Here is a 19226-nt window from a genome sequence, read left to right as displayed (position 1 = left end):
TGTCTGTCTGTCTGTCCAGTGAGATGGTAAAGTAATCCAATACATTTTTTAAAAAATCATAGTAGAATAGAGAGGCAGTATGCTAAAGTTGCGCAATAGTGCAAATGCAGGAAACGCACAAAACCAGTTTATAAATGCGGAAAAAATATGCAAATATTTTTGCTTTCCACAAACTCTTCTTGTTTAAAGGCAACTGCAAAACCTATTAATTCCAGGAAAGGCACCACGCTCCACCAGTGGGGTCATGACAGGAGCCCAGAAACTGGAGTCCATGTCTTCTTAATAAATGCAACCAATTTATTATCGGATGCGAATGAGGATTGGGGGGGGGGGGTGGGGGGGTGGAGGGGAGGGGGATGAGCTTGTCGGATAATATGTTATGAGCTGATTTCGATGGGAGGAGTTTTTTGCCCCAGGGGAGAAGGTGAATACAAACACCTTCAGCATCTTTTCAAGCTGCGCTTTCATGTGGAGCCGCAGCATCGCGGCGAAGCGATGTTTTTTTCCTCCCTGCAACTCGTAACATGAGAATGGCGTCTGGCCACAATGTGAACTTTAGCGCTTTCCTCGGACTCCCCGAGTGCTGCAGAAACAAGGTAAGAAGTTTTTTCCCCTCATATACCACTCCTAAAATTTGATTAATTTGATTTTAATTTAATTTAATTCTGTACGTATAACATTACCTTATCTAACAATATTTATTGACCTATAATTGCGTGTGCATTCATCCGCTTAAAAACATTCAGAACTTTGAAAATATTTAGGCCGACTTCTGGTACTTGTTCGTTTATTGAAAAGTCTAAAGTTTTTTCGTTTGTAACTTTTAACATAATTGACACAATCTTCTTTTTCAAATTGTGTTTTGTTACTAAGTTGTACATTGCATTTCGGACATCATTCAAACTTTAAACTGCCTATAAGATGTTATTTTCTAGTTTCTTCAAGCATTGTTGTGAAGCGGAGGTTCGGATAATGATTAATATTTTTCTTAAGCGGTCCAATACAATCTTTTCACTTATATTTTAATAGTTATATTTATATTTCATTACTTTTGTGTGATTGGATTAAAATAACTTTCTTTGTAAAGTGCCTTGAGTTGATTTGTGCTATGAACTGAAGCTATGCAAATGAATTAAATTACATTATGCTTGTGCGTGCTTTAAAAACATCAGAATTTCAACTTGTTAAGAACTTCAAAAAACATTCTGACTTACTTTAGGAATTTGTTCGTGGATTTTTTTTAAATATCGTTTTTTCACTCAGTGAAATAAATTGACGTGTGTCTTTATAAACGTTTTGTTTGTTGAAAAGTTCATAGGCTGTTTTAAGGAACTGATTTTGGTCACTTTCATTCTTAGAGTTTGGCATTTTAAGCAAACTGACTACTTTTTGAGATGACTAAATTTTTAAAAACTTAAGTATGTCCCACAATTTTGCAAAAATATAAGGTTTTGCTGTAAAACACGTATTCCAGTGTATTCAATCAATGTTAAAAAAAATTACAAAGTTGTATCAAGTTGACTTTAATTACATTGACAATTATCAATGTAATTAATGAAGTAATACATATACTGGGGCATTCATTGTTCACCTTAGATAAAGGACTCTATTTGTTGACTAAATATGTCAGTCTCCTCAGGAATGAATGATGAGAGTTAGTGTTTAAGCTGAATGCCTCGTTGCGGCGCTGAGCAGTGGGACGCAGCTGGAATTCAAGGACATGAAGCAAATTGCATTTAAGCTGCAAAACGATGAAGAATGGAAGCACGTCGAGTCATTTCCAAACAGCATAGATGCATTTCTCAAAGGGGCATAATTTTATTTATTCCCTGTCTTCCTTTTTTATTTCCCCTCCCTGTCCTCTTTTAAATGTTCCCCCATGTTTCAAAGCAGGGACGGTCCTGAGAGGTTATTTTTCACCTGATCGGACTGAACTGCAGCAATGTCAGCACTACAGAAACAAGTGACAAGAGGCCAAGACCGCCATGTATGAAATGCTACTTTTTTTGATTGTTTGTCTTCTTTAAGTTTGGACAAAGAACTTTGTTCTTCTAGAGTCAATATTGGGGGATTTCCGAATTCAGTACCGCGGAGAGCGCACAGATCAGAGACCCCATTTGACCACTAGGGGTGTATATTTCAAAACTGTCTTCAGATAATTACTTGAAAACTGCCGTTATTTCATATTATCCCGTCACAATCACGAGTTAGTTTGTTTGCCGAATAACAGAATCACTATTGTTATTTTATAGCTTCCATAACAACCACTTGGAAATATTTCTTCAAATCCACTGTGGAGCCTCATTTCACTACAACCCCCAACTTATCAATATTTATCACTTGGCTTATAAACAGTATGCATATCAACATCAGACAGAAAACATAATCACTTTGGATTTTCTAACAAAACCCATGAGGTGGTGGAATTTATTCTAAGACAAGCCTGGGAGCCAATGGGATTAAATGTTAACTCAGACACGAATGAAACCAGATTCATTAAAAACATCTTTATCTAAAGAAAAAATACCCTGAACCTATGGAAATACATACAGGTGTAGTGTAGCTTTTGTAATCGTATGTTTCTCATTGACTGCAGTGGATTGGTAATGTAGAAACACACATAAGTGTGGACTTCATTTTTTTTTCAAGGTTTTCAAGAGTTTGAATTCATTTTCGATTATTTCTTTTTCCTAAAAAGCCAGAATCTGACTAAATTTACTTCAAAAGTCAAGTTGGTTGGGTTCGGTCGATCCCACCAAACCTTTATGCCTTTTCACCTGTAACTTTCCAACCAAATTTTATTTTATTTAGATGTAAGATGACTCCTTTAAAGGGAACACTCAAGCCATTCATAAACTGGTATATACTAGAACGCCAGTATCATTGGTCCACAGTGAATTCAGTTTTATATCATACTGAACTGAGGAAGAAAAAAGCCTGTTCTCCAAAACTAACAAATTCAAGATTGGCTGAAATTTGCGGCTGAACACATGGACAAAAAAAGTCTTCTGGACAAATCTGTTATTGCGAGAGCAGACAAAGACTGAGCTATGTTGAGAACCATAGTGTGAAGTAAGATTTATAGGTGTCAAAGTAAAGCTTTCAAATCAAAGAATACTGTGGCAACAGTAAAATACAGTGGTGGTAACATCATGGTGTTATGGATGGTATTTAACTCTACCATTTTGGCTTGTTGGTGTTTTTAAGGAGCATGTGGTGTCACTGGACATTTAGCCAAATATTATTTGGGATGCATGCACATTTGCGCCTGTAGATACAATTTTATCCAATTTTAGGTTAAAGAAATTCTAAAAGACCTGACTCCACACTGAAAAAAGAACCGTTTGAATCATCGTCAAAAGCCAAGAATGAGTTTACGATGAGCTTGTAAAGACTTCTACCCAACACTGTATTTGTTTTTACTTCAGGTCTTGCCGAAGGTCCCTGTGCCCCCACTCAAACAAACCCTCGACAACTACCTAAAATGCGTCCAGCATCTTGTAAAAGAAGAGCAGTTTAAGAAGACTAAGGCCATAGTGGAGAAGTTTGGGGCTCCAGGAAGTGTCGGGGAGATTCTTCAGAAAAAACTTTTGGAGCGGAAGGACAAAAAAGCCAACTGGGTAAAGTTTTAAAAATGTCTCTACCAGTACTATGAATGTTCAACTGAGAGTTTTTCCTGGACCAATAAAGCTTCTTGCATCAGGTTTTTTCTTCATGAATATGTGTATGTGTTCCTCCTTTGTGTATATAACAATATTTCATAAGTTCAGTCACTAAAAAGGATATATAGAGCATTCCCTTGTCTTTTGCCACCTCATTTTTCCCTTATGTGTCTGGGTAAGTGGTCCAGCTCAGTGAAGTCCATCACACTCCCACTCCTCTTTTCACCTGGTGGATGATGCATGGCATTGTTTTTCTTTACTCCATTGCCCACTGTTGTCATATCTGAAAGCAATAGAGCTTTAAATAAAGAGCAATATTTCTTACAAAGTGTCCCTGTGCTTCCATTCAGGTCTATGACTACTGGCTGGAAGACATGTACCTAAACAATAGGTTGGCCCTGCCAGTTAACTCCAATCCTGCCATGGTGTTTCCAAAACAGGCTTTCAGAGATCACAAAGATGCTCTCAGGTATATGCGGCTTTTTTATTTTCTAAGTCGTAGATTCTATTTCAGTTTGTTTGAAGCCAGGACGAAAACTGTGAAAAATTTCTTACAAAAGTAAAAAAAAAAAAGAAAAAAAAGACACTTTACATGTTAAAAGATTGAAGTACACAAGTTGAAACTCATCTGAATCCATCTGATGATTCAGATTAATCCATCTGATGATTCCATCAATATAAAACCTGATGGGTTTATTTTAATTCCTAACTTGCAAAGATTCAACCAGACACAATTTTCTTTTCTGCAGAAAAGGATAAATTGATCCTCGACACGGTAAACCGCTGTCAAACACTGTCTGGGATCAACTCTGCCAGATCTTTGTCTGCATTTGGCTTTATTAGAAAATGCAAGGAAGTAGGTTGGGCTTTTTCACATAGTCACACAAAGAATTTGACCAATGACCTTTGCTACAGGGTGTTCTGGAACCTTCTGTGGACATGCCCTTAAAAGGGCATGTGGCTGACCACAACCAATCAGTTACACATGTAGCTGATAACACAGGAATGTGCAAACGTCTCTAGCCTCCAGGCAAACATCCTAATAATGGTTAATAGTGTTTCACAGAAGAAAAGGAGTCAAGTAAACATCAAACAAAATAACAATATGAAAACATAACCTTTCAAATAAACTCACAAGTAAATGAACTTAGATAATTATTCTAACAAAACCCCTTTTAAATATTAATATAAAACCCCTTTTTTACTTACTTAATTTCTGGTTTGACTCTTAAGATCTTTTATTGGGATTTTATATGACTGACTGAAAAATACTGCATAATTTTGAGTCGGGGGGAACATTATAAATAATTTTATGCTTCTTTACACTAGTACAGCTTTATAAAAAAAAAAAAGAATATCCCACCCATTGAACTTCTCACATACAACTGCTGGTTTACATGACAAATGTAGCATGTGGTGGAAAACCAGCATTGCACATAAGCCTGAATGCATCATTTCCATCACAAAGCATAGTAAGTGGGAACATCTCTGTCTTGAGGATGCTTTTTTTCCCCAAAATTAATAAAACTAAATAGAGAGCAGCCCTGGAATAAAACATGTTAGAGGCTGCAAAAGACTTGAGACTGGGGCAGAAGTTCATCGTCCAACACAACAAATGCTCTACACACACGGACACAGCTACAATAGGAGGGATTACATTAAAGCGTGCTCATTTACTGAAATGACCCAGTCAAAGTCCAGACCTAAAACCAATTGACAATCTGTGGCCAGACTTGAAAATCGATGTTCACAGCTGCCCTGCATCCAATAAGATTGTCTTAGACGTCTTTAAATGATTGAGGTTCTATTAAGCCTTAACTCAGAAGGGTTGTATACTGAGCACATATCACACTTTAGAAACATTTTGGAAAAATAAAAAAATAATAACTATGTAGGTTTAACAGAATCTTTGCTTCAAGTTTCTTTCATTAACAAAAAATAATCTATTTTTGCTGTTGACACCTAACACTGTTTTGACAAAGCGTAAATAATCACAGAGAAAAGCAATAGGAAAGAATATGCAGCAAAGCAACTTGTAGCATCAGTTATACAGTGCAGGCAGCATCAATCCTGTCAGTTGCAGCCTGTTAAGAGGGATTATCGTAATGTTTATAAATTCCACATTTATTACAAACAGTATAAAACATACATGTTGAGTTTGTCAGCTGATGACAAGGTTTATGTTCATTTCAACAGACAGAGATGCTTAGATTAAGATCTGAATTACAGTCATGCACATCTATTAAGTGAACCCTGTGCCACCAGGCATGAGGTCTGCTCCGTCCATCTCTGTAACCCAACATCAGCTTTTGTCAGCTCATGACCCACAAGCTGAATGTTTCCAGAACACACACACAAAAAAAGCAGCTGGATACCTACTGACGCGGCCACTTATTAGATCGGGAGTGACAGGGCCAAGCTCTCCACAGAGACCGCCGCTCAGGCCCCATTCAGAGGGTTTGGTGTGCTGCAACTGACTCCTCTGTATCGATTTGGCTTTGAATGTAATAACACTGAGACAAATGACATACAACATAAGACCTGACAAGTTTGCCTGCTCACACACACAGATAAATGCACGCACTGTATCCTAGTAATTTACCATGATTTGATTACTGTTAGCCTTTTGAGAGATGGTACGTTATTGAATTATACTCACCAACCAATCCTCTTTGTGGCTTCAGTGTTTTACACCAAACATTTGTTGTGTTTTTAAAGTTTCATCTATTTCTGCTCCCCTAAGATTTGCTGCTCGTCTCATCTGTGGTGTGTTAGAGTATAAGGCTCTCATTGATAAGTAAGTCCAGTCTGTAATTGATCAACTACTATATTGTAGATGCTTCTGATTAATCCTGAAAACCCCAAACAAAGAGTCGGAGGTCTGACTCAAATGTCTGTAATGGTGTGTTTTAGGGGAAAGCTGCCTCTGGATTTTGCTCGAGGACAGTTAGCAGGAACTCCTTTGTGCATGGAGCAGTATTACCGCCTCTTCACCTCCTACCGCTACCCGGGGCTGAAGACGGACACACTGAAGGTTGACTTGAACGCTGCCTCCTCGGTGCCAGAGCACATGATTGTGGCGTGCAAAAACCAGGTCAGTTAAATGGCTGTTAATGAGGCTTTTTACACCGCATCACACTTCTAACTGAACATAATATTGCATAATTAAGAGGTGGCTTTGTCAATGCAATTGATGTAAATAGTGTGCACAATGTTGTTGAAATGCATATTTTTTGTGATTTGGAGAGTCCACAACTGTAAAATAATACATTTCACATTTGATTTAATTTCAACACTCATTCTTCTTTGGTTTACACCAAAATCAAGATCTTACTACCATCAATGGCATTCCTTACCTTAAATATGGGGCCCAGACATCCTTCTGGATGGCCCTAGCTCCAAGGTCAGTTCAAAAAGGTAACAGGAGGCTACCTCCATGTAGGCCGTTCACCAATAAGGATGGATCATCCCTTGCAGATGTGGCCCGAGAGCTGTGGTCAGAGGTCAATATGCCGGTTGAAGCTGCAACCAGAGGTTGTAAAAGTAGACACCAACAGTGATGGAAGCCATTATGCTCGACAAGGAAACCTTTAGGACCTGGTTGACTCCTAAAGCAGCTGTCAAACCAGACAGATGGAAGATTCTGTGGTGAAGAATCGTAACTGGAAGAATGAAGTCCTGGACAAAGAAAATATGTCCAGGACCACCTTAACTGATTCCTGGTCAAAGGAATCAGTTAAGGTGGTTAGGGCATCTAATGAAGATACCTCCAAGGATGTTCATTGAAAGGTTTTCTGAGTATGTACCAAACAGGAGGGAGTCTCAATTCAGACCAAGACCACAATGTAGAAGGTAAATTCAAGGAGATCTGGCGAGGAATGGTTGTTTTCGTCATGAGAAAACTCTCCAGTCACTTCAAGGGGGGCCGGAGTTATCCTCAAGAGTTATCCTCACAATCTGATCAATTTCGGGAATATTTGCAAGATAGAGTTAGTAAATAATGACAAATAAAGAACACGTTATGCTGCAGTTAATCTAAAGATGCTTTCATGTTTTTTGATCATATTTCAGTGCAACTGTTAATTCCAAACATAAAAATAGGGTTTTTTTGTACATTGTACCGCTGAATTATGTAAATTAGTATGGAATGTAATCTTTTTTTTTTTTTTGCTAAAGCTTCAGAGCAACAGATTTGACAACATATTTAATGCTGACCATAGTATCACTTTATGAGTCAAAATGATATTATGTCATCACTTTGACTCCAGTGGTCCCTTTCATTTGCTCAACAACAGTATAACTTCTATTTGACCTGGTAGCTTCATCTGTAATTTTAATATTGTCTGGGATAAGACATTGAAACTCCAGTGTGGTGAGCTACACATGGCTCAATGTCAAATTTTGAGGTTTAAAAAAAACAGATGCTTTCAGGAAACTGTGGTTTTCTTATCTGATGTTACAGTGTCCATTTGAATAGATTTTTCAGATTACGAGGACGAGGAAGTAGGCCTTCTAAAGGACAGACAGCTTTTTTATCCATGATAATAGTGACACATATCCTCTTTTGAGTTAGAAACCAAAGCTTTAATAGAACAGTAGTAGCTAAGAGGAAAAACACACTGATTTACATGTTTTAAGACATGAAATATGCCAGAGAAACATCAACAATTCTTGTGCGTATTTATAACAGCTGACAGATTGATTTCTCTCCTCTGACTGCAGAATCTGAACTCCACTCCAGCAGAGGCTGATAGTATTGGAGTAAAATATAACTAGAAACATTTTTTTGTGACTTTAAATGTCTTTTATGAGAGATTTTGTGGTTTAAGACTTAACTGTTCCCAAAACAGCTTCCCTCAGACCTTGTGTGTGCCCAGTGCCGTCTCGTTTCCCCCAATCCCAAGCAATTCTCATCATTCACACAAATGCATACAAGCCAGCGCCACCAACATCTGGAGGAGCTCTCACCTGGAAAAGGCTCTGGGAGCATTCAGCAGTCTGTTGAATATAAAGGTCTGTCTCTGTGGAAACAGGAAGGAGTTAGCTTCATTACTGCTGATTAAATCTGCCACTTTGCTTTAGCTCTTCTTCCAGTAGCATTATTTTAATGAATGGTAGCAGATGAGCTGGATACTAACAACGGGACATTTTTAGTTCATGACATAACTGTCAGTGCCACAGATAAAAACACTTATTTGCCAGGAAGCCATTTTAACAAATTACAACAAAGCCTTGCCAAGGTGTTCACATGCTTTTGCTTTCCTCCTGAATCCATATTTCACACAGTCACACTTTGCCGCAGTTACAGTTGGAAATGGCTTAGTCTCAGTCAGATTGATTAATACCGTTTATAGGACCCCTGAATAGCAATTCCACAGACCCTCCTGGCATGACGCAAAAAAAAAAAAAAAGAAAGAAAATTTTAAAATGAGTTCTAAAATGCAAGTGAAGGGGAGCCAGGATATGGGGTGATGTGCTCCCTATTTCCAAACCCCCGTTAGAGGCTGAGCAGCAACATTCTGGACTATCTGCAGACATTGGAGCTTGGACTGGCTGACTCCAAGGTAAAGAGCGTTACAGTAATCAAGCCAGGATGCAAGGAAGGGATGAATTACTTTTTCAAAATGTTGTTTCAAAAGAATTGGCTGCACCTTTGCCAGCTGTCTAAGGTAGTAAGAACAGGATTGCAGGATTGGATTCATGGTTTTCGTTTAATAAATTAAATCATTTAAATATGCATTCAGGGTTTCTTTGCTGGTATTGAAATTTGCCTCATGATTTGATGATGAGTCAAAACAGCAAAAATAGGGAAGTAAATATTTTTCCACAGCTTGTATTTTGTCAGAAAGTTCAATTTTGGTCTAATTCCAACCAGAGCTCCTCCTTTTACATGTTTGCAGTTTCAACTATGTGATTTTGGCAAACAGTAAAAATAATTAAAGTTTCTCAATAGTTTTTTCTCATGCCTTTTCCACATAGGACTGACTGATGGTGCATGACTAGTAGTTGCCCTGCAGAATTTTCCTTCGGGGATATTTGTTGATTTTCCACAGATTATTATGGGTCTTGTCCCTGCTTCTCTCATTTACGCTCTTCTTGGACGGCCTGTCAGTTTAAGCCTATTGAGTTGTCATGCTCTTTCCATTTCCACTTTTATATACCTAACTCTTTAAGGTATCCAAAGCTTTGGATGTGCTTTTGCTGCTTAACTCTTGAGCTGTCTGCTGTGTTTCTTGGCCCTCAGGATTCTGTTTGCTCATCAATGTCATCTAACAAACCTCTGAGACCTTCACAGTACTTTAGACTGAGATGAAATTACCCTTTGATTACTAATTATGAAATCTATTTTTCCTCATTAGTTTTTCCTCTTGGATATAGTCGCAAACAACAAGCAGCTCAATGAGGCAGAGATCTTTCTCCAGCTGGAGAAGATTATGAAAATGTCAGAAAATGCAGAAGAGAGACTCCCTCCTTTTGGGATCCTGACCTCAGACGGAAGGACTGAATGGGCACAAGCTAGGGAAGCACTAATAAAAGGTCATCCAGTACCTTCTCCAACTTCCTCATTACTATCTTGGGTTTGTAATAATCTGACAGACATGTAAATTCCCCTCCTCCCTTACCGTGTCCAGATCAAGCTAACTGTGACTCTCTGGCTCTGATTGAGAGCTGTATATGTGTGGTGTGTTTGGACGAGCCCTGCGGCATTCCGCCCAGCGACACCAACAGGGCTCTGATGATGCTGCATGGTGGTGGCGGGGAACGAAATGGCGCAAACCGCTGGTATGATAAATCAATGCAGGTGAGATTTTAATACAGTCATTTCACTTTTTCTTCAACGTTATAATCTGGGCAACTATTTACTCCACCTTCTCTCAGTTTGTTGTAGGAATGGATGGGGTGTGTGGGGTGGTGTGTGAGCATTCCCCGTTTGACGGAATAGTCATGGTGGAGTGCTCAGAGTTCCTTATGAAACGCATGTAAGTCAGCACCCTACAGCGACTACCATGCCAGTCAATGCATCTGACACAGGCAGGGTATTGTTGTTGTGATCAGAACAGGGAGTCCGTTTAGAACGGTTCAGCCGTCCAGCACCAGAGCACTCCCCCCTCCAAGGAGGCTGCTGTGGAAATGCAACTCCCACGTTCAGGCTCTCCTAGAAGCATCTGGAGACAGACTGCAGAGGCAAGAACATCATGCACAAAAATGTCCTAATCTAAATGTACTAATTCAGTGCCTTGCCAAAGTATTTATATCTCTAGGAGTTTTGAATTTGTTGTCATGTTACTTTAAACTTGATAGAAATTTTAGTTAATAGACCAACATAAATAGTGTCTTATTGTGAAGTGGAAGGAAAACAAAACTTTTTTTAGTTTTTCGAATTATTCACAACTAAAAATTTAAGGTGTGCATTGTCTTTGATTTGTATTCCACCATTTACTGTAATTATAGCAGCGAGTCTTTTAGGGTTTCCCTGAATTTTTGTATATACCTCTTTCCAAACCAGCTCAAGCTAAGTCAAAGTGGAGGCAGAACATCAGTGAACATCCATTCATCCATCATCTATACCCGCTTGTCCATGCAGGGTCGCGGGGAAAGTGGTGCCTTTCTCCAGAGGTCACTGGGCGAGAAGCGGGGTACATCCTGGACAGGCTGTGAGTCCATCACAGGGCAACACAGAGACACACAAGGACAAACAACCATGCACACACACTAAGAGCAGTTTAGGAGGCCAATTAACACTCATGTTTTTGGACTGTGGGAAGAAACATGGAAAAAAACATGCCAACTTTATGCAGAAATACCTCAGACTGAGCTTCAAAACCAGGACCTTGTTTCTGCAAAGAAGTGCTACAATAGTATGACAGTAGTTTTCTCAGTTGGACAATAAATTTGTGCTTTTGAAATCATTTAATTTTAGCTCTCTCTATGCAAATCTTTGCATAGAGAGAGGCAGGCTCCCTTCAAAGATTTCTCTGTATTCTGTTTAATCTTTCTTCTCATTATGTCAGGATCTGTGTTTTTCTGTGTTTATTTAGAGTTTTCTGTGTCGTTAAGTCTCTTTGTTGTCCTGTCCTCCCCTTGATTGTTCCCAGGTGTGTCTCGTCTCTGTGATTACCCTCCCGTGTATTTAACTCCACCTGTGTTCTTTGTTCCTCGTCGGGTCCTCGTCAACGTCAATGTCTAGCCTTGTAGTCGTCAGTGTTTCCATGTGCCTGCTGTTCGTTGTTGACCTTATTTATTATTAAAATCCTTATATTCATCTGACCTGGGTCCGCTGCGTCTGCCTCACCACCTTCACCACACCGCACTCCATGACAGAAGGACCCGACCATACCGATCGGTGAGGCTGCTATTATGGACCCAGCTGGAGTGAGGTTACCTCCTAAAGGGCAGAGCGGCCCGAGGCGGAGGTCCGGCAGGGAGGACAGGGCGCTGGCTGAAGCTCTCGCCGACCTGCAGCGGGAGCTTTTCCGGGGAACAAGGCTGGTGTAGGCACCCCCCGGATTCGGCCCCCGTCGATACCTCCGTCCGGGAAGCCAGCGACCTGAGCCGCCGGTGGAACCGGCCCCTCGCCGCTTTCCGGAAACACCTCCTCCGCTGTCTGCCCGGAGACAGCGACGTGAGCCGCCGGTGGACCCGGCCCCTCGTCGCTTTCCGGAAACACCTCCTCCGCTGTCTGCCCGGAGAAAGCGACGTGAGCCGCCGGTGGACCCGGCCCCTCGTCGCCTTCCGGAGCCGTCACCTCCGCTGTCAGCCCGGAGACAGCGACGTGAGCCGCCGGTGGACCCGGCGCCTCATCGCTTTCCGGAGCTACCACCTCCGCAGCCGGTTCCCAGGCTTTGTCCCGGCTCGCCTCCGCAGCCGGTTCCCAGGCTTCGTCCCGGCCCGCCGCCGCAGCCGGTTCCCAGGCTCCGCTCCGGCTCGCCCCCGCAGCCGGTCCCGAGGCTCCGCTCCGGCTCACCTCCAGCCGGCGCACCCGAGGCCGAATCAGCCGGAGTTCCAGCCAGCGCACCCGAGGCCGAATCAGCCGGCGTTCCATCCGGCGCACCCGAGGCTGAATCAGCCGGCGTTCCAGCCGGCGCACCGGAGGCCGAATCAGCCGGGGTTCCAGCCGGCGTTCCTTCCGAGACTCCCAGTGTTCCTTCCGAGACTCCCTGTGTTCCTCCAGAGACTCCCTGCGTTCCTACCGAGACCCTGACCTTCTGCGTTCCTACCGAGACCCTGACCTTCTGCGTTCCTACCGAGACCCTGACCTTCTGCCTTCCCTCCGAGACCCTGACCCTCTGCGTTCCCTCCGAGACCCTGACCCTCTGCGTTCCCTCCGAGACCCTGACCCTCTGCGTTCCCTCCGAGACCCCGACGCCCGAGACCCTCTACGTTCCTTCCGAGACCCCGACTCTCTACGTTCCTTCCGAGACCCCGACTCCCGAGACCCTCTGCGTTCCTTCCGAGACCCCGACTTCCGAGACCCTCTGCGTCCCTTCCGAGACCCCGACGACCAAGACCCCCTGCATTCCTCACAAGACTCCCAGTGTTCCGACTCAGACCCCCGGCGTTCCCACCGAAACCCCCTGTGCTCCACCAGAGACCCTGCCTCGGGGGGCTCGTCATCGCCGTCTGTGGGCGGCCCCCGGGACTCCCCATTGCCACCTCCAGCGCCGCGGACGGCCGCTGGACCACCTCCGGGGGTCCCGCCTCCGTGGTTCTCGCCTCCAGCGCCGCGGACGACCGCCGGACCGCCTCTGTGGTTCCCGCCTCCAGCGCCGCGGACGGCCGCCGGACCGCCTCTGTGGTTCCCGCCTCCAGCGCCGCGGACGACCGCCGGACCACCTCCGTGGTTCCCGCCGCCGCGGACGACCGCCAGACCACCTCCGTGGTTCCCGCCTCCTTTGCCTCCACCCACCCTGTGGGTAGTTTTTTGTTGTTTTTGGACTCTTGGCCCTTCCTGCGTTTCCGCCCACAATGGTGGGTTGTTTTTTGGTTTTTTCTGGACTCTGGCCCCCCGTCCAGCGCCCCTCCGCCCACATTTGTTGTGATTTTGTTTTGTGGGCGTCTGGTAGCCGCCCTTGAGGGGGGGGTACTGTCAGGATCTGTGTTTTTCTGTGTTTATTTAGAGTTTTCTGTGTCGTTAAGTATCTTCGTTGTCCTGTCCTCCCCTTGATTGTTCCCAGGTGTGTCTCGTCTCTGTGATTACCCTCCCGTGTATTTAACTCCACCTGTGTTCTTTGTTCCTCGTCGGGTCCTCGTCAACGTCAATGTCTAGCCTTGTAGTCGTCAGTGTTTCCATGTGCCTGCTGTTCGTTGTTGGACTTATTATTAAAATCCTCATATTCATCTGACCTGGGTCCGCTGCGTCTGCCTCACCACCTTCACCACACCGCACTCCATGACACACTAACTTTTCTGTTCTGGATGAATCAAAGCATCACACCGCCATTACCATGTTTCATAATGGGAGTGGTGTGTTTGTCTCATCTATCCAGCACACCCTTTTTCACAAGTTTGTTATGTTTACTACACGGGTTTTCCAAACATTTTGAAAGCTGCAAATGCTTTTCCTTCCACTTTGCATTTGTGTGCCTCTTAATGTTGGTCTATCATATAAAATCCCAATGACAGCATTTAATTTAGAGAATATAATGTCACAAAATGTGTAAGAGGTTAAGGGAAATTAATACTTTTCAAGGCGCTGCAATTACAAATATTCCTGTTTCATATTCTGTTTCATACTCTTTCATGTCTCCCTTCAGGCTGGTGGACAATCTTGATATGGATGTTTTCGCATTTGAAACTTATGGAAAAGAATTTATCAAAAAACAGAAGATGAGCCCAGATGCATTCATACAAATCTCCTTGCAGCTTGCATTTTACAAGTAAAGCATACCATTCACGCAGTGCATAGTAAACACCATGTAGAACATGTAAATATAATCGCTCGTTTCAAATCAAAACCGTTAGATGCAGAGGAAGGCTGGTGTCCACGTATGAGAGTGCTTCGCTTCGTCGTTTTCAAGAAGGTCGGGTAGATAACATCCGTTCAGCCACAGCTGAGGCCCTGGCCTTTGTGAGATCCATGACCGACGAGAGAGCAACTTTCACAGTGAGTCATTTGTCTCACTTTCTCCCTGATAATCAACTCCCAGAACAATGGTCACCTATAAATGAGACAGGTGTGAACAGCCAGTTAAAGGCATGCCAAACCAAGTGACTCCAATCAAACAGATGATCTCCCTGCAGATTTATCCAACTAATGAAGCATAATATGCTGCACCGCTTGATGTGTTTTATGTTTCTTGAAAAATACATCTTGTGTTTATCTTTTTTAACCAATCCAAGGATTCTGAAAAAATGAAACGATTGAAGGATGCAGTAAAGGCGCAGACAGACTACACAATCGCAGTGAGTATTGTGTCTGTTGAAAGGGTTAGGGTCAAATATACAAATATATTCTGATAATTTTTCACAAGATAATTTTGTAAAATCTTTTTTAAATTACTCTTCAGGTCAGTATATTATAAAGTAGGCTTAAAGATACAGCATAACAAACCTCAATGTAAAGGAATACCTCAACTGAAAAGAAATGACATTACTGACCTCAATCAGCCTGGAAAAGGTTTCAATCACATTTCTTAGGCTTCGGGATTCTAACGAACTACTCTAAGATCAATTATTTATAAAAAAAAAAAACAAAGGTCCATTTTACATTCGTTAAGTAAATATCTTGAATGTTCCAAACACAACTGGGGAATATTCTTTGGCAGATGAGCAAAAAGGGAAACGTTTTGAAAGATTTATGTCCAATTCACTGAGGTGAAAGGCAAAACTCTCGATCTACGTTCCAAAGACAACGCACCATCATCATTTTGTGATGTTCTGGAGTAGCCTAGTCAAAATCTGTTTAGAAGCAACGGAGAAGCTTTGACCAGATTTTAATGCCTAAATAAATGTCCAGATTAAAACAATTCTGGATCAAAATTTCTCCAAAGCAATTCCTTTGATCATAAATGTTTGGTGGCTGTTTCATAGAACTTAACCAGTATGAAACTTGGGCTGAGCCTCTTACCATTTTGGTTTTCTAATTGTATTGATTTTTCCTCAGGCAATTACAGGAATGGCAATAGACAATCATCTCCTTGGACTTCTGAAGGTCTCAAAGCAGCTGAACATGGAGAAGCCAGAGATCTTCTGTGACGAGACATATCTGGCCAGTAACCATTTCACCCTCTCTACTAGTCAGGTACAATTATCTGCTATTTATTTTCTAAAATATCCTGAAGCTTTTAAAAGTATTTGAGGATTTTTTTAAAACTTAAATGAATTTGTAATATCATCTCTGGTTCAGTGAAGATGCAGTTAGTATATTCGGAAAGAGAACTTTTAAAGAGTGTGATTGCAAACTCTTGTACGAAACAATAAAAAATGTGCAACACCATTTTAGAGCCAATTAAGACATTTAGCTCATCCAGTTGCACAGACTCATGCTGATGGCTCAGTGTTTGTTGCAAGCAGTCTTATTAATTTTAGACTCCAGTAAAACAAGCTGCCTCAGCAAAACGTTTGGCTTTTCAGACCTTTTTCTTTCCCCCTTTGGACACTTTCTTGGCAGCACTTAACGCCCACACTTTAAATAATTAGTCTTTCTTATACAATGCTTTAAACAAGCGCATGCATCAGGTTGATGAAAGGAGCTTTAACAATAAGCTTCCACAGAACCTGGCAGTTATAGTGCTTGGCTAAGAGGTAGTTATATTAACCTTGAGCATTGGGGAAATATTACTGGCCACAAATCCAGTAGAGTTGAAATATAACAGAACTTGTTAGCACAGATAAAAAAAATATACACTTATCAGTCATCTACTATAGAAAAGAGGATATTTTATTAATCAAAACAGACCTGTCGGGTAAAAACAGAGAAGATTTAGTTGTGCCCTGTCCTGGGTTAAAAGAAAATTTTATTCTAACGTTACTTGACTGTGAAAAAAATAATGACAACAGCTTTTATTGTACTAGAAATAACATCAAAACGTCCAAGCCACTCAAAAATTCCTGAACTGTATGTGTTTATCTCCAGGTTCCTACAACAGTGGAGATGTTCTGCTGCTATGGACCCGTGGTGCCCAACGGCTACGGCACCTGCTACAACCCGCAGCCGCATCACATTGTCTTCAGCGTGGCGAGTTTCTGGGAGAACACAGAGACGAGCTCGGCCGTTTTCGTCAAAGCCCTAAACGAGGGCCTGTTGGAAATCAGGGATCTGTGCAATAGAAGTGCCACTGCAGATATCAAACCACCTGAAAGCAACCCGGCGGCTGGCCAGCCTCGTAAATCAGGAAAGTAAACTATACAGATAGAACCTCCCCTATACTCGCCTAATCAAATCTTAGAGTTAGTGTCAGTTAGCCGGATAGTTCAAGAAAAATGAAAAGCCTTATAAATGAATATTTAACTACATAAAATATATATATAAATCTTTAGAAAATATATAGAAAAGAAAAATGAGTAAGTAAATTTCATTTTTGGATGTGTAAGAGTGATGTGGGGTTCAAAACTGACTCTGGTGGACTGAAGTTAATCAGTCTGCTGCACTTAAGGAACTTGAAGCCATGTCTGTTAGTAGCACCAGTCTGAGGATTCAGACTGAAAAAATCTGAATAGAGTATAGTATAATTTATTAATGCCATCTGGTATTTGTGAATGAGCTTTGCCATTTGATCAACACTGTGATTTTAAATGTTCAAATATATGATGTATTAATATGTGTAATTTATTATTTTTTAATCATAAGGTTTCCAAAGAGGTGTGTATATGTGAAGTATGTCTTTTAAAGCACTTTAACACACACACACGCACGCCCACACACACTCATAGAAAATGTAGTTGAAACCAGATATGTACAAACACTACAGATGATGCTTTCAAGCCTCTATTTTATGTAATTATGATGATGTTCTGCTTCCAGCTGACTTAAAACCTCACATTTAAGATTAGAAAATTTCCTCAGCCTAATAAAAGAAAACATTTTTACAACAGAAATTGGGGCTTCATGAAAATTATGTATAGGACTTGCTTAAAGGTTGTTATCTTGAAAAGGCCCTTTAAATCTGACAAACAAGCCTAATTGGAATTCATATTCTAAGTCAACCATAAAAATTTCACAAAGACACACAACAAATACAAGATGATAATTTATTTGTTAGAATTCCAGGGTAATATTTGTAACTATCTAGACGTGTTATGTATTATAGCAGTAGTGGCAATAATAGGTGCATATGTGTTATCAGTAATCAGTGCTGCTTTATTATCAAGTTATTAACAATATATATATTTACCATATGTATATATTTAGAATTTGTCTTTTCATTTGCATTTAAAGCAGATGCAATAGAGAAAATAGATAACAAGACCAGTGATGTACTGCATAGCTTAATCAATCTGTGCAATAATATACAAAGTGCAGTGAAGGTTTTGTGCAATCTGACAGATGAGTTCATTATGTGCATGGAGCTTCTTCATTGATAAATCAATACGAGTTGCTATTTTTATATTCAGAAATAAAAGAAACAAATGCTATTTGAAGTTATGAAATTAAAAATGTTTATTCGTCAGAAAAAGTCCCTGTAAGTACAGTATGTGTTGTGGGTCTTATTTATTTTGTGAACTCTAAGTGGCAATCAGTGTTAAAGGTGTCAAGATATTTACTGTCTTGTTGTATATCCAGAAACCAAAGTGAATGTATTATAATTTTAAAGCTCAGATAAGTATTATACCTGAAATGTGTGTGTTTAATTCTCTATAAAGCTACAACAATTTTGATTAAATATTAATAAAATCTCATTAGTGCAAAATCAGAATGCCTTAAAACGATGTAAAAGTATTGCTGTCATTTGTCTGAAGAAAACACCTATTAATGTAGGAACAACATGGTTAACATGTATTTGTCACAAGTTGTTTTTTTCGGATGTATCACCCAATAATGTATTTATTGATAATTATAGGAAAAAACTGTATAAATGTGGCTTCTGCTGAAGAAGTGCTCACATCACTTGATTTCTTTTCTCATTTTGACAAGCTGTGGCCTGTGTATTTTGACCCATCATGTGATGGGTCCACACAAAGTGGTACAAAACTGTGAAGTGAAAGAAAAATCATAAAGTGTGTGTGTGTGGTTTTTTTTCTTGAAAAATAAAAATCTAAAGTGTGGTAAACATATTAATTCAGATCACTTTACTGTGAAACCATTAAATAAAATCTAGTGCAGCCAGTTGTCTTCAGAAGTGGTTTATTTAGTAGACAGAGTCCACATGTGTAATTTAACTTCATTATGAAACTGCTGTGTGAAAACCTCAGTTGAAAACTAACACTGCACATCACCATGAAAACATCATCCCAGCACTGACACATGAAGGTGGAACCATCGTTCTGTACAGAAAGTTCTTCAATAGGAACAGGGAAGTTAGTAAGACGTGGTGGAAAGTTGGATGGAGTAAATGCAGGAAGAGGCTCGTTTTCCATCAAGACCACATTCACCTCAAAGACTTAATTGGATGCAGTTCTTGAACC

General features: G+C 40.9%; 1 protein-coding gene across 2 annotated transcripts; it reads left to right on the top strand.

Annotated features, from left to right (window-relative positions):
• The first annotated feature begins 411 nt into the window (after window positions 1-411).
• Window positions 412-18930, top strand: chatb (choline O-acetyltransferase b). 2 transcript variants are annotated; one of them, XM_028030209.1, is made up of 15 exons: window positions 412-596; window positions 1894-1987; window positions 3429-3620; window positions 4013-4131; window positions 6406-6459; window positions 6576-6756; window positions 10022-10199; window positions 10295-10464; window positions 10542-10642; window positions 10719-10847; window positions 14417-14539; window positions 14625-14766; window positions 15003-15065; window positions 15766-15903; window positions 16738-18930. In XM_028030209.1, the coding sequence occupies exons 2-15, from the start codon at window positions 1943-1945 to the stop codon at window positions 17002-17004; spliced, it is 1902 nt and encodes a 633-aa protein (XP_027886010.1). In that variant the 5' UTR covers window positions 412-596; window positions 1894-1942; the 3' UTR covers window positions 17005-18930. The 2 variants fall into 2 exon arrangements, with proteins under 2 accessions (XP_027886010.1, XP_027886009.1); XM_028030208.1 differs by having other exon boundaries at window positions 1891-1987.
• The last annotated feature ends 296 nt before the right edge of the window (window positions 18931-19226 follow it).

This window comes from Xiphophorus couchianus, chromosome 10 (genome assembly GCF_001444195.1).
Source record: "Xiphophorus couchianus chromosome 10, X_couchianus-1.0, whole genome shotgun sequence".
Classification (NCBI taxonomy): Eukaryota; Metazoa; Chordata; class Actinopteri; order Cyprinodontiformes; family Poeciliidae; genus Xiphophorus; species Xiphophorus couchianus.
This window is presented reverse-complemented; position numbering and strand designations above follow the sequence as displayed.

Excerpts from the sequence above, each read along its gene's own strand:
- chatb (XM_028030209.1), top strand. The coding sequence starts at position 1,943 with ATGTCAGCACTACAGAAACAAGTGACAAGAGGCCAAGACCGCCAT. Across the intron at positions 4,132-6,405 it reads GATCACAAAGATGCTCTCAG|ATTTGCTGCTCGTCTCATCT; the intron begins GTATATGCGGCT and ends TGCTCCCCTAAG. Across the intron at positions 15,066-15,765 it reads AGACAGACTACACAATCGCA|GCAATTACAGGAATGGCAAT; the intron begins GTGAGTATTGTG and ends ATTTTTCCTCAG.